General features: G+C 40.3%; 2 protein-coding genes across 3 annotated transcripts; one reads left to right on the top strand and one right to left on the bottom strand.

Annotated features, from left to right (window-relative positions):
• The first annotated feature begins 35 nt into the window (after positions 1 to 35).
• Positions 36 to 6,361, top strand: nsa2 (NSA2 ribosome biogenesis homolog (S. cerevisiae)). The gene is made up of 6 exons (XM_053478433.1): positions 36 to 178; positions 3,253 to 3,440; positions 4,326 to 4,476; positions 4,869 to 5,048; positions 5,249 to 5,441; positions 5,973 to 6,361. The coding sequence occupies exons 1-6, from the start codon at positions 176 to 178 to the stop codon at positions 6,038 to 6,040; spliced, it is 783 nt and encodes a 260-aa protein (XP_053334408.1). The 5' UTR covers positions 36 to 175; the 3' UTR covers positions 6,041 to 6,361.
• A 1,191-nt stretch (positions 6,362 to 7,552) lies between these two features.
• Positions 7,553 to 17,100, bottom strand: tor1 (torsin family 1). 2 transcript variants are annotated; one of them, XM_053478431.1, is made up of 5 exons: positions 16,690 to 17,100; positions 13,467 to 13,732; positions 10,897 to 11,072; positions 10,001 to 10,128; positions 7,553 to 8,994 (listed from the first exon to the last, which is right to left on the bottom strand). In XM_053478431.1, exons 1-5 carry the CDS (start codon positions 16,892 to 16,894, stop codon positions 8,750 to 8,752), a joined length of 1,020 nt encoding a protein of 339 aa, XP_053334406.1. In that variant the 5' UTR covers positions 16,895 to 17,100; the 3' UTR covers positions 7,553 to 8,749. The 2 variants fall into 2 exon arrangements, with proteins under 2 accessions (XP_053334406.1, XP_053334407.1); XM_053478432.1 differs by lacking the exon at positions 16,690 to 17,100 and adding an exon at positions 15,965 to 16,260.
• Positions 17,101 to 25,400: the final 8,300 nt, after the last annotated feature.

Here is a 25,400-nt window from a genome sequence, read left to right as displayed (position 1 = left end):
TTTACAGACGGAAGAATTTAGAGGTCGCACTTCCTTTTAAGCACGAGCTTTGGGAAAAATAACATCAGAAACCCCATACGGCTCGAATAAGATTCTATATCAGCTGTTTAACTATAGGAAACAGTCCACATAGCCTTCGTACCTCTGTGTGAACAGTTAAACATCAACAAACAACATGGTAAGAAGACATTTGTTGAATTATGTTGTAAAAAACTCGTGAAGAATTAAAGCTAATTTCTTGGCTAATGGTTAGCACGCGCATATGGTGGTGAAGTGGCGTCGATGCTAACCTGAGAAACTTTAAGTAAACACGTTACTATAGACTTTTTTCATGTCGTATATTTGTGTTACTATGTTACCACGGTTAATGTTTTTAACATACAGAAGTGGACTTTTCCCTTTTTATGATGAAGGAACATTTGTGACATTTTTTGTTTAATGTAAACTGTGTGTCAGTATGTGTATGGTTCACCAGGTTCAGGACATTACACCTAATCTATGACGTAAACGTGTGGTACTGTGTCCACGTGACTGTTGATATACAGTATATAGATCACTTATACACGTTATTTACATTTGTCACTTGTCAGAGATCACCCGATACGATATAACCACGATACCTAGGTGCCGATTTGATTTGTATTACGATTCTGTTAATTTCACGATTTAAGAAATATCCTGATTCGATATTTAAAAAAAAAAACTTCAAACTTAATAAATTCCACACAGGATGCTGTGCTGCCTAGCAGTGTTTAAACAGTTTAGTTTAGCACCATCTTTAGGACTATGGAGTAATTGCAATATATTACCAATAATTATCAAAAAAATCAATAATTATCTGTGCTCCAGTTATATGCATAAAAAAGAGCAGTGTATAATAGGGCTTTAATAACAGATTTATCTGTCGACTATATTTTTTCTTGATGAATAAGACAAAAAAAAAAAAAACAAGAAAAGCATTTATTTCCAACCCTTCATTCAAAAACAGAACTAAAATCTTTAGAAAGTACACAAACATGTTGCGTCTCGAGCTGTTATAATAATGATAGTAATAATAAAATAAAACAAAAATGGACTAACACAAAAAACATACGCATGTATACTTTACATCTGCCAAATAAATAGAATTTGTTTTGCTACCTGAGCTGCCAGAGTGCTACCTGAGCTGCCAGAACAATAAATAATTTATAAAAGAAAATAAAGAACAATTCGAATCAGAAAATGTAACAGACTTTTTTTGAATGTCAGAACTTGTTCTCTACACTACAATGCAGAAGCTTTTTTTTTTTGCAGTGTAGCTATACATGTCAACAGATTGAAAAATGAATGGTCCAAAAAAGGCAAGTGGATAAAAACGTGTCTTTAGTCCTGCAATGCAAAGTGCAAAGTAACTATACCACCCCTGCTTTATTACTGTTATTAACGGGCTAATGCTAATTTGTCATGCTTGTCAAGTTGGATAATGAGTAAACACCAGCACCAGGGACATTACGTTCCTCACTTCAAAACGGAACAAAAGAAGGATTCTGTAGTGACTTACCCTGCTGTTAAATTCCGTTCCTTTTCATAAAACACAAGATGTTTGCGTTTTCACGTGCTGGATCATGGTGCTCTCGTGCCATGCCATGTCGCTTTTGCATACTTTGCCATTAACACACTTTTTCTGTTTATTTAGTGTGAAATGTTCTCACACCTTGAATGACTTGGGTTGCACGGATTTCTCTGCCTCCGCCATGTATCTTTCCTTAACCTCCCCTCGTTTTTTTTTGTTTTGTTGCTCTGCCCTGTCTACGAGGCGCCGAACTCTGCTAGCATAAGTGCGCGAAAAAGACAGTGTGTGTTCACTCCGCTCCGCGCTCAACTAAAGTTTTTTTTTTTTTTTTTAAATAATCAAATGTCTCTGCGCCACACGACACAACAAATCAATTATGAAATTCGTTGGCAACTCTTTTAGTAATAGATTTTTATCGATTTAATCGATTCGTTGTTGCAGCCCTAGCGTACAGTGATAAATTAATTTTGGTCTGAGGGCTTACCTGATGCCGAAACACAGAAGAGCCTAAACAGAAGCGTTATTTGGGATATTTGCAAACAAAATTTGGACTGATTTTCTAAGGAAGGTAAAAGTTTCTTAAAGAGAATCATTACTGGTAACAAGACATGGATTCAACACTAAGAATCTCAAAGTAAGCAGCAGAGTATGAAATGGAAACATCCTCAATCTCCACCCAAGAAAAAAACTTTATGCTTCCAGATTTCTGGTCAGTATTGAAACATTATCAGGAAAAAGGTTTCATAATCAACAAGGCAAGAATCTGTTGGTTCCTTAAAAGCAGCTCTACGAGGACTAAGATTCACTTCTGATGAAGATGTGAACACAGCGGTGCATTCATGGCTCGCAGCTCAGCACCGAAATGAAAATTCTGGGCCGAAAACGAAACCGAAATTTTTGGATGCACTTGGCCGAAAACCGATACCGAAACCGAAAATGGCTTCATTAAAAAACATGTTTAAAATATTTTCTTTTTGTTTGTATTAAAAAAACTACAAATTAATTAAGCAATCAAACTTTTATTGATTATAAATAACAGTAATAAGGCTGTTTAACAATAACAAAACTTGCTTCCAAGTGCTTCCAAACCGCCGACATACTCCGTGTTTGATGCGTAATGACAGCGCGAACGAGACGGGAGGATGGGAGAGGCGTGGCGACAATTTCGGCTTTTATTTTCGGCGCTTTCTTACGTTTCGGCCGAAACCGATAATGCTATTTCGGCCGGAAATTTTCGGCGGCCGAAATTTCGGTGCATCCCTAGTATTGAGGGAATACGAAAACTTCTTGACAGATGGACAAAGCAAGATTATGTCGAAAAATTAAGCATTTTTTTTCTAACGGTTAATTAAAAATAAATTCTACAGTAAGACAGTGGATAATTTTGCATCGATGAATGAATTGAATCTCTCTTAAATATAAACCGAAACTTATTCATCTCAAAAGACCAACAGGAAATACCTATAGGGGTTTGGGATGTCAGTGCACCTGAATTCTCTAAAACCACAAAAGCGAAACATGAGTGTATTTCATCACCACAGTATAAAGAATGTTTTTAGACTGTAAATATCAAGTAGGGAGCAAGCTGTCTAAAAACCTTGACCTGTCTCTCCTTCTGTTGCAGTGAGAATTTTTTACAGATTGTGTACCTATAATATATTTATTTTTTGTGTCTGACCTTTATGTTCTGTATTCCACAGCCACAGAACGAGCACATCGAGCTGCACCGTAAGCGTCACGGATACCGGCTCGACCACCATGAAAAGAAGAGGAAGAAGGAGAGCCGTGAGGCGCACGAGCGCTCACAGAAAGCCAAGAAGCTCATCGGTCTGAAAGCCAAACTGTATCACAAACAGAGGCATGCTGAAAAGATCCAGATGAAGAAAACGTAAGGAATCTTAAATGAACATTTGAATCGCCATTATTTCACAAAAAAATATACAACTATTAAAGCAAATCTATTTAGTCATATTCGGTTTCCATAACGACAGTGAATTCCTCCTGAGATAAAGTGCTCTGTGAAAAAGTGTTTTGTGTGAGACAGTCCATGCAGCCGTGACCCACTTGTTACACATTTTGTAAAACTTTAGCATTTAGCAAGTTTAATATTACGTAAATGAAATTAACTATTTGTTTTGGACAAAGTCTAACACTTTAAACATTTTAAAGTTCTCTCCCAGCTTTGTATCATTGCAATTTGTTTTTCTGTAGACATGTCACACTTTAGGTGTGTATTTGTGGCGGTACAATGTCCTTGATAAGTTCCCTTTTCTCATGAAGTGTGCGAAAACACTCATAGTATTTTGAAAAGAGGTAAAACAGAAGAAAAATTTCTTTCTTTTCTTTATTGTTTTAAAAGCCTAGTGAAAGCTAAGTAATTCTCATTACAAGGCTTTTTAACACGTTCCTGTCATTTTCCCAGCCAGATAATGTCATCAGGCAGCTTTGACTCTGTGTTGTATAACCCTTGATTATTATCCTTTTGCAAAATGGGAAGTTTGCTAAAAATTGAATGCTGCACAGAAATCTAGTGATAAAGCAATTTTTACTCAATGAGTTAAGTGACAATAAAATACAGGACATTGTTAAACACGCTCACAATTATTTTATTTTTTTGTATTTCTAAAACTTTATTGATGTTTGAGAATTATGTAAATTTATTTTGCAAAAGTGTGAGGGGTTTATTTGGGAAGTAACATGCGTGTTAACTAGATAACCATTTATGTACACAGGTAATGGTAACTAATCTTTCTCGGTTCTGTTTTGCCTGCAGAATTAAAATGCATGAACAAAGGAGATCCAAACAGAAAGATGATGACAAGACACCAGAAGGAGCAGTGCCAGCATATCTGCTCGACAGAGAGGGCCAGTCTCGTGCCAAAGTTCTGTCCAACATGATCAAACAGAAGAGGAAGGAGAAAGCTGTACGTTTTTGAAGGATATGAAATGACTCCCTGTCCAGTTGGAGTCTGTTAATCAGTTTAATTTGGGGTGGGACTGTAGTGGTAAGGCGGAATACTAAGCTAAGTATAGCTGAAATATTTGTGTTGTGTTTTACTGGTAGAGGAAAAGCTGCATGCTCCTTGTGGTTTGTTGTATAATAAATAACACATATTTTTAAAAAAGGCAGAGAAATCTCTGAGGTGCTAAGAATTAGTGATGCACTTAAGTGACATTTCATGACCAGAAAAATCCTACATTGAATTTATCATGCTGTTTCATCTTGGGCTCTCAGTTTCTATTCTAGTTTGTATTATTATTTTTATTATTTGCACACTTTGATCTGTATTTAAGATGTTTTTTTTGGCGTTTCTAGGGAAAGTGGGAGGTCCCACTTCCCAAAGTGCGTGCTCAGGGCGAGACTGAGGTTCTGAAGGTGATCCGCACCGGAAAGAGGCAAAAGAAAGCCTGGAAGAGAATGGTGACCAAAGTGTGTTTCGTTGGAGACGGCTTCACGCGCAAACCGCCAAAATACGAACGCTTCATCAGGCCAATGGTAACAAAAACTCAAAATAAATGTTTAAAAAAAGGTTTAAAAGTTATACTTTTCAGTCTTTTAAATACTTTAAGTTGGTTATAATAATGTCATTATCAGCAATGTTAAATTCATGCTAACTAATAACCCTACTGTGGTTTAGTCTGATCGTATTACTGATTTTTTTTATACCTCTATTTTTTTTTCCTGTCTTCTCGCAGGGTCTAAGGTTCAAGAAGGCGCACGTAACTCACCCAGAGCTGAAGGCTACCTTCTGCCTGCCCATCCTAGGTGTGAAGAAGAACCCCTCCTCTCCTCTTTACACTACACTCGGGGTCATTACCAAAGGAACAGTCATCGAAGTCAACATCAGTGAGCTCGGTCTGGTCACGCAGGGTGGCAAGGTCATCTGGGGTGAGTATTTTTTTTATTTATTTTTATCTTATTTTCATGCTCTCTTTCTCTTTGCCTAGCAAGGAAAATTTTTGTTGAATGCAAATGTGTTCCAGGACACATCCCATATGTGGATACTAGTTTGCTCTTCATTAGTTTCTTTCCATGGTTGCATTAAGGTCTAAAGGGCAGTTGCACTCAGGAATGTGCTCTATGCCTAGGATTTTGTTAGAAAACTAAACTAGTATAAGCTTACTAAACTGAAATGCTCTTGTAGAAAGGCAGTACTGATTTTTAAATAAAGCTTAAATTTGTTTTGAATGTGAAATAATTTAATAGACCAAAGGTTTCGACCAGGTGTGTAGATTTTCATGTCATTTGTATTCAATGTTTAATCAAAAGTCTTATCTCGATCCCGTATAGAATGTTCAAGAAAGTTTTGAGACATATGACATGTAGCCCTAGTTTATTGTAGAAATGCTCTTTTACCTTCATGAAGCTATGAGAAAATGTGTTCAAATGTGATAACATTTCTCACTGTTTCTTTTCCAGGTAAATACGCACAGGTGACAAATAACCCAGAAAATGATGGCTGCATTAACGCCGTGCTGTTGGTATAACGAATGAACTATGCCTATCAATGCAGCTTTGGACCACAATGACGGACATTTTTCTTCAAAATGATGCAGACTGGCGTTTTAGCATATGACTGTGGGTAAAGAAAAAAATAATAAAATGACTGCTGTTTCATGCCTAACAAAAGATTTTAGGCTGTAGACCTTGAGGGCTACACAACTACAGCAATTAGTGTTTTTTTTCCCCCTCCTAAAGATCTAACTAGCTCTTTAACAGGGGTGTCGTAAAATAAGGGAAAGCACTAATCTAAGCTCTGGACATGCAGAAGAAAACGTGGATTATATTAAAGATCTTTTGAAATAAAATTTGACCTTGTGTGATTCATGCTTCTATTTTGTAAACAAGTTATGGTATAGACTTTGTTAAAGATTAGTTAAATATATGCTTCTTGAAAAAAATAAAACACTTGAGTCCTGCTTTTACTTGAACATCCCTCGTGTGTGCAAATGGTTAAAAAAGTCAAACCAGGACCAAGTGTACTTATTTGTGAGCAGTATATTTAAAGGTAAATCAAGGGCACTGGTGGCCCAGGGGTAGACGTTTCGCCTGCCATATTCGATTCCCAGCCAGTGCCTAAACCCCCCAGCCACTGGACACAGTGCCGATTCTAAGCCTGGATAAATGGGAGGGTTGCGTCAGGAAGGGCACCCGGCGTTTCTCATTTTTTAGAGGTATGGCAGTGACCCAATGTCATCCTCAAGAGCCAGAGGCAACAAGATACATCCACATTTACCCTGTCAACCCTTTTTACTGATGAGCTCAGAAAAAAAAACTAACACAAAAACAGGTCACATATCTCAATGACATAAAGCAATGTTAGGTGTGTGCAGTTCCAGCTGTTGCTGGTGAAATGGCAATTGTATGAACCACCAAAATGAAGCTTTGAACACCTTTCCATCTAGCGCTAAGGTATGTTGGTTGCTCAAGACATGGTGGCACACATTAGGCAGGGGATTCTCACGAACTCGGTGGTTAGAAAAGGTAGAAAAAAAATACTAGTTATGTACATGGCAGTCGTTTTATGAATACCTAATAACTAAAAGAATTCCCTATCATTTGGAACCAGTGGTATTCGGGTAAGATCGTACCTAAAAGTGTTCTTTGCAAATACTATTGCCACTTTGGTACTGTAATGGAAGATCGCAGTATGACTGCATACAAGAGAATAATCTGGAGATTGTCATGGCCATGTTGTTTGTCTCAGGTTCATAGACTCTCAGTTACATACATACACTAGTGCTGGGTAACATTTCTACTAAATTGGAACCATGGTGTGTCTGTGGTCTTCTGTTCCTGATGTGCATAAAGCGATTACTGGACACTGATGTGGTCTCTATGGCAGCAATTGTTCAGCCAGTAAACCACAAGATTAAAGAAGAAGCTCAAGTTTATCAGGTTTAGAAGAAGTGATGAGGTGGAATAATCTGGACACGTGGGAATGAAACCCAACCCAAAAAGTTTCAAACTTCAAACAATTAAAGACCCACAAACAAACATTTCCACACCATCTTCAGAACATATTTGTTGGAATAATGCATGAAAAGTGACATGATTATATCCTGTTAAATGTGTTAAAACAGTTCCTGTAGTGATGTCTGGAAAACAACGCATTGGTAAAAGAAAACTTAAAAAAAAAAAAAAAGTTAAAAAAAACTCTCTTATTTTTTGTTTAGAGGTAAATTGATTTAAAAAAATATATCAAAACTTCAATTCTTTCTATTGTTTTCCTATTTACCCCAAAATATTATACATTTTTTAACAATTTTTTAAACGGATGTAGTTAGCAGGCTATGTACGAGGAGCATTCAAGTAAAACTAGCAATTTTGATGAAATGTCTCGTGACTGAAAGCATGAAACCAATTGAAGACCACAAGGCACAGTACGGTGATGGGACTCTTAGCCGCAATAAAACATTTGAACGGCGTAAATGTTTTTAAAGAAGGATGTATTTCTGTGAATGAAGATCCCGGCCGGGGTGCCTCAGAGTCCACCGCAGTCGTTCCAGTGAACGAGCAAGTAGAATGCCTGATCCTCGAAAATGGACTGATAATTTGTCACCAACTTAAGGCCTTTAAAAGAGGTCCTGGGAGGCTAGTGTTTCAGACCGATCGTGGCTCCAACAGACTGAGAATTTTTTTTTACCTTATATATAGAGAAATAACAGTTTTTACGCTCATAATTGGGTTCCTGTTATTCTGCAAAATCAAAAGTCCCGGTTTGACTTGAACACCCCTCAGTATTTTGACATTCTAGATATGATATTAAGTGGTTGTACTTTCTATGTAAACATAAAAAAAATTATGACAAACCAAAGTATTTTGTTCTCGACTAGTGCATGACAATGCACAATATAAGGTAATAAAAAATGACTGTTGAAGATTCAACACATTCATTCCACCACCAAATCAATAATCAGGCCTGAATCCTCCTTAAAAAAAACAAGGAGTCAAGTCTGAGACATTTTTCACTGATTCACATTAAAAACAGAAATGTCATAACCCATTTAAATCAATTAAAATAAACTGCTCTCTCTCCTACACGCGCCTGACTGATGTCAGAGTCGTGTTCACGTGGATTTTTATCAAGGGAGGATCCTTTCCAGATACTGCAAATACAGTTCCTTCTAAAACCTTCACAGTTCTTCGTGGAAAGTGTCAACAGCGTTGAGCATCTGTGGTTATGTGCCTTCATTTTAGATAAAAAAGTCCAGTCTGCTGGAGATAACCTTGCAACCCTTTGTGGAAAAGACGCGCTCTTCAGGAGGGAAATAGGTCATGTCGTGTGCCATTTCCCTTATAGCGTCCTCGTCGGGTGTCAGACCCCTGCTGATCATCTCGGCTTGGCCGCACTGCACCACGTGTTTGTACTCAAGGGGGAGAAAGGGAATGAAGAAGTCCACCAGGTTACTGTCTATTAAGCTAGTGTGCCAAAAGCCACCTAGAAAAACAGAGACAGAGAGAGGAATGTTCGTTTTCTTTTTCTGACCCACAGCACTTTCATCTGGTAACAACCTTAATTTATTCATCTTGTACAATTAATAATCATTAATAATTAATAATGAATGAATTTTGGTGAATTAAGGTCACTGTTAGGAAATTGCTGCTCATGATAAAAAAAAATTATATCTGTGGAGGAAACCAGAGTACCTGAAGGAAACCCACCAATCATGGGGAGAACATGCAAGCGAGATTTGCTGCTCAAGCTAACTTAAGAGGTTCCCTTATGGCCGCTCTGTGTTTGATCTCATCTCTAAAGAAATAAACCATCACAGTCACGAACCAAACAAGTGGTTGAATTATCTGCCACGCTAATGTCAGATGTACAGAACTTTATAAAGGTCTTGAGCTACCCCCTCTTTCCTTCATATTTTGCTTCCAAAGAGCCTGACTTTTTCATACTTTTTAAATACTTTCGAGGAATTTCTAAATGACTTTTTTGGCTCTCACGAATGTTTGTGTTTGTGAAGCCACACCGTTCGAGCATTAAAACCTCCAACATGATACATGAACCAGTGAGGAACAGGTCCTCATGATGGCAGATGATTAGGCTAATGATCATTCGCAGCAAAGCATGTGCTCCCACTTTTTAAATTTTTATCTACATAAAGTACCATTCAAACGTTTTGAAACACTGTCATAGTTTTTAAATCTTCAGTATTGCTCTAGAATGTAGAAAATAAATAACTAAACAAAAACATTATTAGGAAGGTGTGTCCAAACAGTTACTGTAATGTTATTTAATATGAAAAGCTGATGGGCGGCTCAAGACTTTTACACAGAACTGTAGGTCACTTCGAACACACAATAAAAAAGCCAACAAAAATCTCCTCCCCGAAATTACAGCCAATTTCAATTTCTTGGACTCTTAGCCATGGATAATGGTAGGTTTATCTAGATTCACAAGATCATTATTATTTTTTTTTTAATCAACCTGCTCTACATACTTTTCTTGTTGTTAAAAACAGACAGGGACAGGGCTGTCTCCAAATCCTTCAGCTCAATCTCTTCTCTTTCCCTTCCTGCTTTCCAAAAATCCAGCGCCACCTGCACAATCTTTTCGCCTCCGTTGTTACTGTGGAGGAAAAACACAGATATATAGGGGACGTTAAACGTAATTTATTTACTTATATGTGTTACTTATAAAACCGGTACTTTTACAATATTAATTTTACTAAAAGCATTTTAAATGCAAATTTTTCTAAGCCTGATGGGTAATACAGTAGGACACATGTATACCAATACTGGTCCAATACTCATTTACTTATATTTACAAAACAGCTTGGATACAAAAATATTGATAGGGGATATTGTGATTTAAGCATAGTGCGTGGTATGCTAATAGACAGACAATATGGAATGACAACGATAAGTATATAGTAAAGTATTTTACTATAATGTATAATAAAGTAAAAAAACTCAATGAAAATATTAAGAAATGGAATATCTGCATCTGCTTACATGACGGGCGTTTTGATATTGTCAAGACACCACAGTACCTGGTGCATTTTAAATAATTTCGGCAATTATATTCAAGTTAAATTTTAGACCTTTATATTATATTATTAAGATTAAGACTTTTTAATGACCTATGGATAAAATTGGGTATTGCGACCAGGGTCGACGACCTCATGCTCTCTAAAAATTAGAGGTTCTCTAAAACCTCATCCACGATATTATCCAAGATAATAATAAACAACAACAAGTTATAATAAACTGTCTTGCCAATTTTCTTTTTTGTGTGTGTGTGTCGTTTGTGTTACAGCACTTATGGTAACACTAACATGACATGATCACTAGCCTTCGTGTACGATGTGTTCGATGCAGTGATCATGTTAGAGACCTTAGAAAGATAAAGATGGCCTTGTGGTAGGAGACTCCGTCTAAATATACATAATAATCTAAATAGGGTTTGATGCTGTCGATGAGGCCGGGGTGCATCTTATCCATCTCGTCGAATATGAACATGGATTGAGGACAAGCACTCACGTTGCCTTTAATCCACTGCTGCAGCTGGGACTACACACACACACACACACAGGTGAAAAGAAGAAAGATTAGTCTGCATGACTCAAAAATATTGGGAAGACAATATACAGTGGTAGCATTACAAATTTAATCCGTTCTCGAGGCGAGTTCTTAAGGCGAAATTTAGAAACAATTTATGTTAAATTAAGTAAATGAAGTAAAATAAGAAATATTTGACCTCACTTAACTTAAAAATAAAAACTCTTGGCTCTTGCTGCTTTAAAACCTAAACTGAAAGTGACTCACTTTGATTCTTGCTTCTGGCCTTGATAACTAGTTTTTCATCAACGAAAATAATCAGCGAGCAAAATTGTTGACGAAAAAAAGACTAAAATGTGATTTTTTAAAATGTAACTAATAAAGCATCTATCTTTATGTCCGTTACAATCCGCTGCGACACGGTGCTCATTCATTACGGCGCGAGCAGCAGTGTTTCCCGGGTCCTGGCGCGCGGCATATCAGGAGTAGTTCGCGCGCGCGGTGACATGATGTTACAAGCTGAGTCATCTTTAACTCTCCGTCATGACAGCAGTATCGCTCGGGCGAAAGAGAAGAGCCGATATTAACGCCTGTTTTCTTTATATTGAACCAGAGGGTAAAAGCCGATGTGTAGTAATACCGGAGGGGAAACAGCGTGGGCACAAAATCACTGGGAAAAATACCACAAACCTGAACAGACGGATCAAGTCATACCATTAAAATGTCAAGGTAGTTTTACAGCCTCTTTGTGGTAATTATGTTTTGTTATATGTGAGGTGATTTATTTTATTTTATACCATTAAGCTAATAGGCTAGCAAATGAGTGTGACCCATAGGAGCTATCCTTACAACAGCCCAAGTGTATAAATTCATATTTATATTTGTAAAACTTTATCTTTATTTTTTTAACATTTTATTTACATTGTTAGATGGGTAAACATAAATAAACAATAAAGTTTAAATTCCAATCTTCTCCGTGACTAACCAAGACTAAAATACCAGACTAAACAAAAATAAGATAAGATTGACTGAACATGATAAAACCAACAGGGACATTTATCCCGGGCTAAGACAAACACTGCAAATACCTGACAAAATTAACACTATTGGTAACATTGTTGAGACCCATGGTGCGGTGAAAATAAATTAAGTAAAGAATATGTAAACCCGCTTTGCTCGGCTTTCCACCGATGCAAACAAGTTGGGCTCCTGGAAGTACGCCTAACCTTGCAAAAGTTTAGTTTTTAAGGGTTAAGCTCGGACGGCATTTGTATGACGAGGTGCCACTGTAACTGAACCGAATAAAATTAATGCAAGCAAACATGATAAAAGGCAAGGTAATGGTCATGTTATAACAAGTTTATTAATCAGGTATTACAATGCTTGTAAATGTGTGTGTGTGTGTGCGTGTGTGTGTGTGTGCGCGAGTTTACACAGAGTAACATTCAAAAGTTTGGAGACACCTTTTCATTCAATGGTCTTTCCATGGGTTTATATTTCTTTTTACATTATAAAACAATGCTAAAGCATCCAAAAACACAATCAGCAGTTGATTTTGGGATATCTCTACTATTTAAAAATCTCTGCTCTAATCTTAGGTGCTAGTTATGTAATATTGGTTAGTTTTCTAGGCTGGTAACTATAAATGAACCTCTCCTCGGCAGCAGAGGTATTTTTTGTTGATTCACCATGGTGCTTGCTAGATTTTTGGAAATATACTTGACAATATTGTTCTTGCAAGAACTACTCCAGAACAGCTGACCTAAATGTCTTAAAATAATAACCGACTGTTGGTTCACAGTTTTGAAATCTCCAGTATTGTACAAGAAGGTAAAAAAAATCACTTAACAAAATCCACTGAAATAGAGAATGTGTCCAGACTTTTGACTGCTACTGTATACTTACTGTACGTCACATGGCGGTGGCACGAGAGCATGTGTGTGTAAAGTTTCAATGCAAGTGCATCAGGTTTTCCTGGCACACATTAATGCCCTGATTTCCACAAAAGCCAAATCTAACTACTACTGGTAGAAAAGTTCATGCGTCCATCTCTGGCTAATCTGTTTAAAAGTAAACAAACACTTCCTGCATGATAATAGATCACCACTGGTCTACGTATTTTCTGAATCTTAACCCTAGTGTGTATATTTGAAATATATAGGCATAACAATTGTCCCTGCATAAGACAAAGAATTAGATTCCTGTACAACCTGTCTTGCTCCCATGCCCCAGATCTTACAATTCTCATTGTTTAAAATGTCAAAGAAAGCTTTTAGATGTCCATCTGTCAAACTGCAGATAGAAAAATAATTGTAGAGTTTTTCATGTTTTTCTGAGAGATACAAAAAAAAAAAACCTTTGGTCTAGTTATAGCATTAATTATTGTTTATAGAGTTTACAAGGTACCTTGTACACTTCCAGCTCCGCTTCGTGTGGGAAGTGCGCCGTGGCTGTGAACAAGTGCACAAAGCTGCTAAACATTCCACGTTGGTAAATGTTTTTGGCAATCAGCTGACTGACGAAGTTTTTGCCTGTGCCGGTCCAGCCGTGCAGCGACAGGACAAGGGGCTTCTTCGGGTTTTTGTTGGTCATGAAGCCAGTCACAGCTTTGAGGATGACACGAGATGCTACATGCTGGCCAAATAGCTTACTCTGCAAATCCACTTCCAGACCTTCAAACAAGACAATTATAAGCCATTATGCAACAACATACTACATATAAAGATAAAAATGACCATGATTATGAAAGCTTCAAATGTCTTCCTTAATGTACTGGGCAAAGAACCCACACTGCAACTGTATTTCCTATAGTTTCAGCTGAGAGGAAATTTGTAATACTATGAAAAAAATGATACACATGATGTTTGTGTGTTAAAAATGAGAGACCGTGAGAATTTGTTAAGGTTTAGATCACATTTCTCAGCAGTATTTTTCCATGACCTGCTTAGTTGTTTTCTTTGCAGGTCCTTTTGAAACAGTGACTGTTTTGGCCAGGCAGTGTATTATATCACCACTTTTTAGTCCCAATTATGATATAATGACCTTTTTTTTCCGACCCTTTTTCATCATACTATTATTTTGCATTCTTTTAATTTTCTAAATGCTACTTTTTTATTTTTTTATTTTTTTAAAGAGTGGCCCTAAAGTACTGTCTTACAATACTCTGCAAAAGTCTTGGGCACTATGTTTTTTTTGTTGTTTTTTTAAGGACTAACTTATTCTGAAATGTATACATTTAAATTTTAAGACTTCATTATTAAGTCAGTACAAAAAATATTTCTTGTTTCCAAACATTGCTATTCCATGAAGATAGGCCCGAAAATGATAACAGAAGCTTTTCAGACAAAAAGAAAAAAAAAAAAAAAAGCATTTGGAAAAAAGTCCTCAGGACTGTGGCTGGTTACGCAATATGTTCAGTTATTCTAAGCAGATGATTGCAAAAATTGTATCTTGGACTATATTTTATACCAATAATTAATATCAATAATTGATTTTTTTTTCATTTTTTTGTTACTGCTTACTGATTTTAGTAGGATTCATGCCTTACAGCAGTTATTTGCATGTTCTTAAGACATTTGCACTCTCGCTCACTCTCTCTCTTTATTCTCCCTCACCCTCACACTCACTCATATAAAACTTAATATACTAATAAACTTCATATGTAGCTTAAGAAATGTTAAAGTAAAACAATTGTCCATCCTAAAGACACTTAAACAAGAGGTTTAAAAACACTTAGTTACAGCTTATGCTCTGGAAACTCAATAGACAATAAACAAGTGTCACCTCACACAACTCCTTATGATACTGATAATAAAATCTGTTTATGGGGACAATCTATTATAAAAATACCTGTGTAGGCAGTTACTCTAAAAATGATAAAGACCAATAAATGAAGGCATGAACATAAAAACATGTGATTTGCCGTGCAGTTGACACTAACGTTAGAGTTGCTGTTAGCGAATTTAATAAACATCTGACCTGTTAGCTGTGGTATAATTTACAATCTTAGTAGAGAAAGAAAATACCTAAACATGGTAAACTAAATAAGAGTGTACCTCATCGCCATCATCTAGATCGAACTAAGCAGAAAAACTGAACAATAAACAAGCAGTAAATATGCAGTATGATTCAATAACAGCCCATAATGTACGTTTTACAGCAAAAAGACCAATCTATACATAATCGTGTCTCATGATTAGGGAAGTTAATCACAACCACACATTGTTGTTAAGAAGCATGCGAAACCAAGACCTTTTGGCATTTTATTGCCTAGCTAGATTACATGCATGTTGGAACCTCTGTCGTCCATCTAGGAACTGTGGAGGCCAATAGTAATTACAATTGTCTTGATTTCTATTTTACATTCACATGTGCATTCACACACTATGGGCACTTTGGGAACGCCAATTAGCCTAATCTGCATGTCTTTGGACTGGGAGTTGAAACCGAAGTACCCGGAGGAAACCCACCAAACAAATTCTGTTCATTTTTTGGCTTAATAACGTTAAGAAATCAGTATTTAGTGGAATAACCCAGACTCGCAATTATAGCTTTGTGACCATCCATCTTCCTCTTGATGATATTCCACAAGTGTTCTGCTGTAAACTGCAGTGGTCTCTTATTTTTTCCAGCTATATATGCACTATTATTCACATCCATTCTTTGTTGAGCTATAAAAAATAATGTGCAGATCAGAAACAAATCAAGACAACACATCACTCAGTCCCGGAGCAGAGTTTCAGTCAGTGTCTTGATCAGTTTCTTGTTTGGAAAGTGAAAGCTGAATCGAAAGAGAAGCTACAATCAGAAAAAAACAGCCTATGCTAAGCCAATTAATAAAGTTTAAACACGCACACACACAGTTACTTGATATCATATGATCTGTACATGAAATTTGTGTTTACCAGTCGAGTTGAAGCCAATCCAGTGTTCATTACAGTTTTCAATGAAATAATTGTACAATTTGTTTGTCAAAGCCGCACCACCTCCGAGCAATAGTGTTGTGGTTATAGGTTCAAACGCGTGCACGGCCAAGCCCGTTATTAAAACAAAGTGAAACACCGACGAGGCTGTCTCTTTCATTTTTAATTAAATCATAGATTTAAAAAAAAAAAAAAAAAAAAAAAACAGTATACGAAACGCGATCCGCTTGAAAAGTGAACTGGCTCCAAGCACATCATGTAGTTCCGCTTAGCCGTGGACAAACGTCATTTCCACGCGACACAACTCCGCCAAAGGGAGTGACGCCATTTTTCTGCGCCACAAAAAAAGTTAAGCAAAACAACGAAGACAATCAAGATTCGTTTTTAAATTGTTATTAAATATTTTTTAAAATAATTGTTAAAAGCGTACTATACAATTGATTTAAAAATGGATTTCTGAATGCCAGGCTTCTACAAAAAACAAAATAAGACATGTCTAATAATATTTTCCCTATTCTAAGATATCTAGAATAATCTAGAATATATAGGTAGCTAGTGTTAGATATTTAGAATATAGAATAATTATGTGTAAATAAGAATATATTTTATAAAATACATCCGCTGAAAATAAAAATAAACACTTGCAATTGTTACATACAAAACAAATTGAGGAAGTAGGCAACGTTCGTTTACAATATGGTACACACCTGTTTTATTGTACGAGATCCACTCTGGTCTGCAGCACTCCTGGAAGTAATACAGCACGTTGCGATACCGGGCTAGAAACCCGGTCACAGCGGCAGCAATGCCCACAGCCACACTGGTGGTGAGCGGCTCTATTGCTTCCGCCGTCAGGATCATTAAACTCCACTGAGAGCACAGGAGCGGAATTAACATCCACCTCAGCCGCATTGTGGTTCTGCTGCGGGTCCAGTACAGAGTCAGTGCGGTGTAACGCGGGTTAAAGCGACCCTCGGTACTCGGGATGAACTCTTCACATGCAGCTGGGTTTAGCGCAATAATGGTACCCGGCGAATGTTTGAGATATCGGATAATATCGCGAGGTTTCCGAAATTCCGCTGTAATAACCAGAGCTGTTTGTAGGATTATTACGCAAGAAAGCACCTTCCCTAATCAGCTCGTTGTGCGTCAGTTTACCATTAAATACCCGATGACGTAATGTCAGACAGTCCTGTTCATATCACTCTGCGGGATACAGGTACAAAAGTGGACTTCGCACCTGTCACCTTTCACCTAATAAAGTAACGTGCGCGTGAGCTCCGGCAGAGGGCGGTAAAAGCAGGCCATTATATATTTATAAAAACAATCAAAAGCTAACAACCATGATCAAGAGAGTTTCACAATCATTCATCAGACGCGCAATCCCTCTTTATAGTTGCTCTTTTTTCCTTTTCCTCCCCTCTCCTTTTGTATCAGTAATCATTCTTCTTTGATTGTATTTTCACAATGTATTATTATTATTAGTAGTAGTAGTAATACCGTGATTATTATTATTGTTATTATTATTATTAGCAGAAGTAGTAGTAGTAATAGCAGTACCTTTGCTTTTAGCTCTCCTAGTGTTACTTTATTTTTAACTTCACAGTTAATGAACATGTATATTCGTTTGTTTTCCTGTGTTTTTTTGTTTGTTTGTATCTTTTTATTTTCATTCCTTATTTTTTTATTCTAAGCTTTGGCAATACGATTCATGTTTGTCATTGTACAGTAGCAATTAAGCACCATTTGAATCCCTAAAGCTCTCACTCTTTCTCTCTCACACTCACACACACTGTCTCTAGACCATTTCAGCTGGTTCTGCATGGCCCAAGTTTGCACGGTTCCTTCATGACTGGTGCATGCCTCTCTCTCTCTCTCTCTCTCTCTATATATATATATATATATATATATATATATATATATATAGCAAAGTGTGTTTTGCTGTACTCTCTCTTCCTCGGATTTGTTAACCCTTGAATGTTTTTTTTGTTATATAAATAGCCATACAGTGTTTTGTGTATGATTAACCTTAATGCAGATATTTAACATTATGCAGATTTCTGTGCTTCCCTACATGGAGGTGCTGTAGAGCATGGAGGTGATTGGGCTGGTGGCTAGGGTAGGCCCTATTTTACTTTTTGTCAGATCAGTTGTACCAACTGGAATAAATACAGTCTCATCCATCTGTTGTCTTACTTTAACACTGCAATGCCTGCACTGAAGCTTGTGACAAGTAGAAGGGGCTGCTCCAACTAAAGACTCACTTCAGGAAGATTGTGCTTTAACTGGCTTTCATAAGGCTTGTTCACATGGACGTCTCACTGTTAAGAATTTATTTTTATTAAGCCTTTATTTGTCACCTATACATTACTGCACAGTGAGATTCTATTATCACATATCCCAGCGTAACTGTAGTCAGAGCACAGGGTCAGCCAAGCAAATAGAGTCAAGGGCCTTGCTCAAGGGCCCAACAATGGCAACCGGCTTAAACCACCGACCTTTTGATCAGTCACTCAGTGCCTTAGCCCTCTGAGCTACCACTGCCCCCTCATCATTATACTGGAGATTTTTTTAATCTTTCTAAAATAAGATTCAGAAAAAGCATATTTTTGAGCTTTGCATGTACTTCTTTTCTTTAAAATATAGGAAGAAAAAAAATTCACACAATAAAAATTTTGTTTATATTGATAACCTTCATTTACACTATATTGCAAAAAATATTTGCTTGCCTGCCTTTGCATGCAATTTTTAATCCATAGGGTTTAATGTAATCTTGGCACCCATTTGCAGCTATAAAAACTTAAACTTTTCTGGGAAGTATTTCCACAAGGCTTAGGAGTGTGTTTATATATATATATATATATATATATATATATATATATATACATATATATAGATATATATATATATATATATATATATATATATATACATATATATATATATATATATATATATATTTTTTTTTTTTTTTTTTTTTTTTTTTTAACCATTTCTCATGATCATGTTGGACCTGGTGTAGGGTTGTCTCTCAGGAGTTGGGCTCGGCCCCTTACTTTCACTGAAAGGAACTCTTAATTCTTTAGCATAACAAGTCATTTTGGACAATTACATGCTTCCAACTTTGTGGGAACAGTTTGGGGATGGCTCCTTCCTGTTCCAACATGACTCCACACCAGTGCACAAAGCAAGGTCCATAAAGACATGGATGAGTGAGTTTGGTGTGGAAGATCTTGACTTTCCTGACCTCAACCTGATAGAACACTTTAAGAATGAATTAGAGCGGAAACTGCGAGCCAGGCCTTCTCATCCAACACGAGTGACTGACCTCACGAATGTGCTTCTGGAAGAACAGTCAAAAATTCCCATTAACACACTCCTAAACCTTGTGAAAAGCCTTCCCAGAAAAGTTGAAGCTGTTATAGCTGCAAAGGGTGGGCCAACATCATATTAAACCTCTATACAAACCCATTTTAAACAGTGGCTTGTTACAGTAGTTCTATAAATGTTTATTTTGTTCATTTAAAAAGAAAGCAAAGTAGAAAAGGGGTCATTATTGAAGAACATTTTGAAGAATTTTCTCAGAATGAGGTTATTACTGTCACATCTGAGCCACCTCAGTCCTGGGGAGTAAGATCTGGCTCACCCGTCTACTGAGCCGTCGCTTTGTCTCCCCCTAGTGTGTCTGCGTGTGTAACATGTCCTCCCTAATTCTTAGATTACCTGCACCTGTGTCTACCCCGTGTGTGTCCCTATTTATTCCAGCCGAACCCGTAGCCCCTCGTCTGTTCACTGTTTTCATCATGCTTTGTGTTCCCCCATGTGTCTGACCATTGTGTGTTTTTGTGTTAACCCAGGACTGAGGGAGTCTGCAGGCGGAGGACCTTTTTGTTTCGCTCACGGAAAAGTTCAAGTTCAAGGCTGACCCTGAGGCAGCGCTGAGTTCCTCGCAAGGCTGTAAATCCAGTCGTTTTGGTGTGACCTAAGTACTCTTCAATATTTCCCGCCTGCAGACCCGGCCTGGGGAAGCTCGTCCCCATTCAGTTTTGTTATCTTTGGTTTCGTTATGTTCTGTGTTTGTTTTGGTCTTTAAGGATTAATAAATATTCTCATTATTTCTAGCCCTGCGTTTGCGTTCATTCCCACCATAATCATGACAGATGAACAGACCTTTTTGAACACAGCAGGGACACCCCTCCCTGAAGATGAACCCCCCTACCTCGATTACGTCCGACGACAGCAAGGACAGATTGACGCGCTAGCGAGGTCAGTTCTCGATCTGGCGCGCGGCGTCCAGAGCCTCGCCACTGGCCCGTCCTCACCCCGACGCCGGTCGGCACGCTCTCCACCACGCGCAGCCCCACCGGAGAGATACGCCGGAGACCCCGAGGGGTGCAAGAAATTTCTTCTAGCCTGTGAACTCTATCTGGCCGACTTCCCTGACCTTTCAGAGGGGAAGAAGGTCAGTTTCGTCATTCAGCAGCTAACGGGGCCGGCGATGGACTGGGCCGCAGCGGTATGGAACGCCGGCGGGAGCACCACGTCTAGTTACCAACAGTTTCTCCAGGAATTTCGCGCGGTTTTCGACCATCCTGACCACGGAAGGACGGGGGAACAACAACTGCTGAGGCTGAAACAGGGACAATCGACAGTCGCGGACTACGCCGTGAAATTTCGGATCCTCGCCGCGGAGAGTGGCTGGTGCGACAAAAGTTTGCTCGCCAGGTTCCGAGATGGACTGCACCCCGACCTGCAACTGGAGCTGGCATGCAGGGACGCGGGTTTGTCGCTAGATGACAGCATTCAACTGGCGATTAAGCTGGACCAGCACCTCCGTGGACATCGCAGATCGTATCCGGCGAAAGGAGCCAGCGGAGGGTCCGAACCGCGTCGACAGCTCAGCCTCAGCAAAACCCCCGTCGAACCGCGCGAACCGAGCCCGCCGGAGCCAATGGATGTGGGCACATCCCGCCTGTCGGCCCAGGAGAGACACCGAAGGCTGTCGTCGGGGTTATGTTTTTACTGTGGGGGGGTACACATCAGCTTCGCAATTGTCCGTTACGCAAAGTAACTGCACACACTCCACCTCGCACACACCACAGTTTTTGTGTACAAGCCACTTTATCATTTAATAACCATTCTATTTCTGTGTTTCCCTTAATAGATTCTGGTTCGGCTGGAAACTTCGTCTCATCTGCAGTCCTTTCCTCGCTGCAAGCTCCAGTGTCGAAGCTTCCGCACCCGATCACAATTAAAGCTCTAGATGGCAAAACCTTAGTATATTCACCTGTTGAACATCTTTCCGTGCCCCTCCGGTTAAAATTTCCCGGTCATGCAGAGGAATTAAAATTCTTTGTGATTCCTCAGCTAGACCAAGCCGTCGTACTGGGTTTACCATGGCTCAGTTCTCACAATCCCAATATCGATTGGGCAGGCTCACGCATCATTTCCTGGTCCCCAAGATGCGCTAAATTCTGTACACCGTCCACGTTAACGGTCCAAACCACCACTATTGAAAGTCCAACCGCCCAGGTCTCTACCACAGTGCCATCTGAGTACACTTCGTTTAAAGAGGTATTTAGTGTTAGGGCAGCCGGACGACTTCCCCCTCACCGTCCGTGGGACTGCGCGATTGATCTCTTGCCGGGGAAAACACCGCCTTGCTCACGCATTTATCCATTGTCCGTGGCGGAAACGCGGGCCGTGGAGGAATACGTGACTGAGGCTCTCAGTCAGGGGCTCATCAGCAGGTCCACGTCACCTGCGTCGGCAGGTTTCTTTTTTATTGAAAAAAAGGCGGGGGTCTACGTCCGTGTATTGATTATCAAGGGCTCAATGCAATTACAGTAAAATACAAGCACCCATTGCTCCTGGTACCGGCCGCTATCGACCAGCTCCGCGGCGCGTCCATATTTTCCAAACTCGACCTCCGCAGCGCCTATAACCTCGTTCGTGTTCGCAAGGGTGATGAATGGAAGACTGCATTTAGCACGACATCAGGTCATTACCAATATAACGTGATGGCTTATGGACTGGTAAATGCACCTGCGGTGTTTCAGGGGTTCATGAATGACGTATTTCGACATATGTTGAACCGTTTTGTCATAGTATATTTAGATGATATCCTAATATACTCGCGGTCATATGTCGAACACGTCCGTCATGTAACCGCCGTCCTTCATCTACTAAGGGAACATGGGCTCTATGTGAAGGCAGAAAAATGTGAATTCCACAAGAGTGAGATCGCATTCCTCGGCTATCACATAGGACCACAGGGGGTCGAAATGGATGCGACCAAGGTAACGGCGGTGCAACAATGGCCGGAACCCAAGACAGTAAAGGCGCTACAGAGCTTTCTTGGGTTTGCTAATTTCTATAGGCGCTTCATTAGGGGCTTCAGCACAATGGCAGCACCGCTCACCGGTTTGTTAAAAGGGAAACCACAACGGCTACGCGCGTTTTCGCTGGAAGCACGTACGGCTTTCCAGCGCCTAAAACACGCTTTCACTTCTGCGCCTATTCTAAAACTGCCTAACCCAGAGAAGCCCTTTTTAGTCGAGGTCGATGCGTCGTAGGTGGGGTTGGGAGCAGTGCTGTCACAGCGCCACGGCCACCCAGAAAAGCTCTACCCCTGTGCTTTTTTTTCACGGAAATTGACACCTGCCGAGCGCAACTATGATATCGGGAATCGCGAACTGCTAGCAGTCAAAGCGGCGTTAGAGGAGTGGAGGCATTGGTTGGAGGGGGCCAAATATCCATTTGTGGTACTAACAGATCACAGGAATCTAGAGTACCTCCAACAAGCAAAGAGACTTAACTCTCGTCAAGCCCGATGGGCGCTCTTTTTCACGCGTTTCAATTTTATCATCACGTACCGCCCCTGCTCGAAGAACATAAAAGCGGATGCGCTATCCCGCTGTTTTCCGGCGCCGGATCCGAATTCGGATCCTGAAACCATACTACCTCCGTCACTTGTCGTGGCTCCGGTACTGTGGGATATCGACTCGGAGATCACCCAGGCGACGCGGTCCCAACCCGTGCCGCCGGGGTGTCCACCGGGCCGAACCTACGTCCCGGAATCACTTCGGGAACGAGTGACGATAGAGGCACACTCCAACTTATCTTCAGGACACCCCGGCGTTTTGAGAACCTACCATCTCCTGGAACCAAAGTTCTGGTGGCCAAACATGCGGGAAACCGTGAAAACAGTAGTTTCGTCTTGTGCTGTTTGCGCAACAACCAAAACCCCTCGATGCTTGCCAGTTGGAAAATTAATGCCCCTGCCCACACCGAACAGACCATGGTCCCACGTCGCCGTGGATTTTGTAACGGATCTGCCGGTGTCAAAAGGGTACACTACAATATTAGTCGTGGTAGATCGCTTCTCTAAGGGATGCAGATTTCTCCCATTTGGCTCGCTTCCAACCGCCCTCCAGGTGGCAGAAACCCTATTCGATTCGGTGTTTCGCTACTACGGTATTCCGGAGGACATTGTTTCAGATCGTGGTCCCCAATTCATCGCGAGGGTCTGGAAAGCTTTCTTCCAGAAGTTGGGGACCACAGTTAGCCTAACGTCGGGTTATCACCCCGAATCTAATGGGCAGGCAGAGCGGACTGTCCAGGATCTCGGGAGGTACCTCCGGGCATATTGTAGTAGTCGACAACATGAGTGGGCAGACTGCTTATTCTGGGCGGAATATGCACAAAACTCACTGAAACACTCCTCGACCGGCTTAACGCCGTTTCAATGTGTACTGGGGCACCAACCACCGCTCTGTCCATGGGATGCCACTCCCACCGATATCCCCGTGGTGGATCAGTGGTTCAAGAAAGCGGAAAAAGTATGGGAGGATGCGCACACAAAAATCTCCCAAGCAGTTCGCCGTTTTAAAAAATTCGCCGATAGACGGAGAAGGGAAAGTCCTCCGCTCCAGGTAGGAGATCGAGTGTGGCTCTCGACAAAGGACCTTTCCCTCAACCTCCCATGCCGCAAACTCTCCCCTAAATACATCGGCCCCTTTCCCATTGTCACATGCATTAACCCCGTCTCCTTTAAGTTACAGCTACCTGCACATATGCGTATTAACCCTGTCTTTCATGTGTCCCTTCTCAGGCCAGTAGTACGAGGGCCCTTGGACGGAGGCGTCGCAGAGCCTTCGCTCCCCGGGGCTGTGGAAATAGCGGGCGCCCCTGCGTTTAGAGTCAAAAAACTTCTAGACTCCCGGAGGAGAGGAGGTGTTCTGCAATACTTGGTAGATTGGGAGGGGTACGGACCGGAGGAGCGCAGCTGGGTCCCGGCCCGTGATGTGCTAAGCAGAGAGCTCATTACAGAATTCCACCTGACACGGCCGGATCGCCCAGCACCCCGACCTCCGGGCCGACCCCCCCGCCGGCAAATCCCGCGGGTCGGTGGGTCCCGACTCCCTCCGGTCACGCAGAGAGCGCGCCCGCACCTCTCCCGGGCAGCCGGTCCTGGGAGGGGGGGTAATGTCACATCTGAGCCACCTCAGTCCTGGGGAGTAAGATCTGGCTCACCCGTCTACTGAGCCGTCGCTTTGTCTCCCCCTAGTGTGTCTGCGTGTGTAACATGTCCTCCCTAATTCTTAGATTACCTGCACCTGTGTCTACCCCGTGTGTGTCCCTATTTATTCCAGCCGAACCCGTAGCCCCTCGTCTGTTCACTGTTTTCATCATGCTTTGTGTTCCCCCATGTGTCTGACCATTGTGTGTTTTTGTGTTAACCCAGGACTGAGGGAGTCTGCAGGCGGAGGACCTTTTTGTTTCGCTCACGGAAAAGTTCAAGTTCAAGGCTGACCCTGAGGCAGCGCTGAGTTCCTCGCAAGGCTGTAAATCCAGTCGTTTTGGTGTGACCTAAGTACTCTTCAATATTTCCCGCCTGCAGACCCGGCCTGGGGAAGCTCGTCCCCATTCAGTTTTGTTATCTTTGGTTTCGTTATGTTCTGTGTTTGTTTTGGTCTTTAAGGATTAATAAATATTCTCATTATTTCTAGCCCTGCGTTTGCGTTCATTCCCACCATAATCATGACAATTACCTTAATAAAGTGCCTAAATATTATTATTGTGCTTCTGGACAAACCTGCTCCATTGACGTTTAATCAATTTTACTGGCTGGTGTGAAAAATAAAACAAATAACAAACAAATAAATGGATGTATTTCACTGCGTAAAACATGGCCCAAACAAATTACACAAACATTGGGGAGTATGTGCAGTGGTGGCCAATTTATGCCATATATTATAGTTCTCCCTGTGCACAAAACAGGTGATGTCAGGTAATTAGCTCTGGCCTATCTGGCTGAAGAGTACATTAGAATCAGATGGTTGGAAATAAGGCAGCTTAGTGGTTAGCACGGTCGCCTTGCACCTCCAGGAAGCGGGTTTGATTCTGTGTGCATGGA

This window comes from Clarias gariepinus, chromosome 19, assembly GCF_024256425.1.
Source record: "Clarias gariepinus isolate MV-2021 ecotype Netherlands chromosome 19, CGAR_prim_01v2, whole genome shotgun sequence".
Taxonomy (NCBI): domain Eukaryota; kingdom Metazoa; phylum Chordata; class Actinopteri; order Siluriformes; family Clariidae; genus Clarias; species Clarias gariepinus.
The sequence above is the reverse complement of the archived record's forward strand: the minus strand, read 5'-3'. Positions and strand labels throughout refer to the sequence as shown.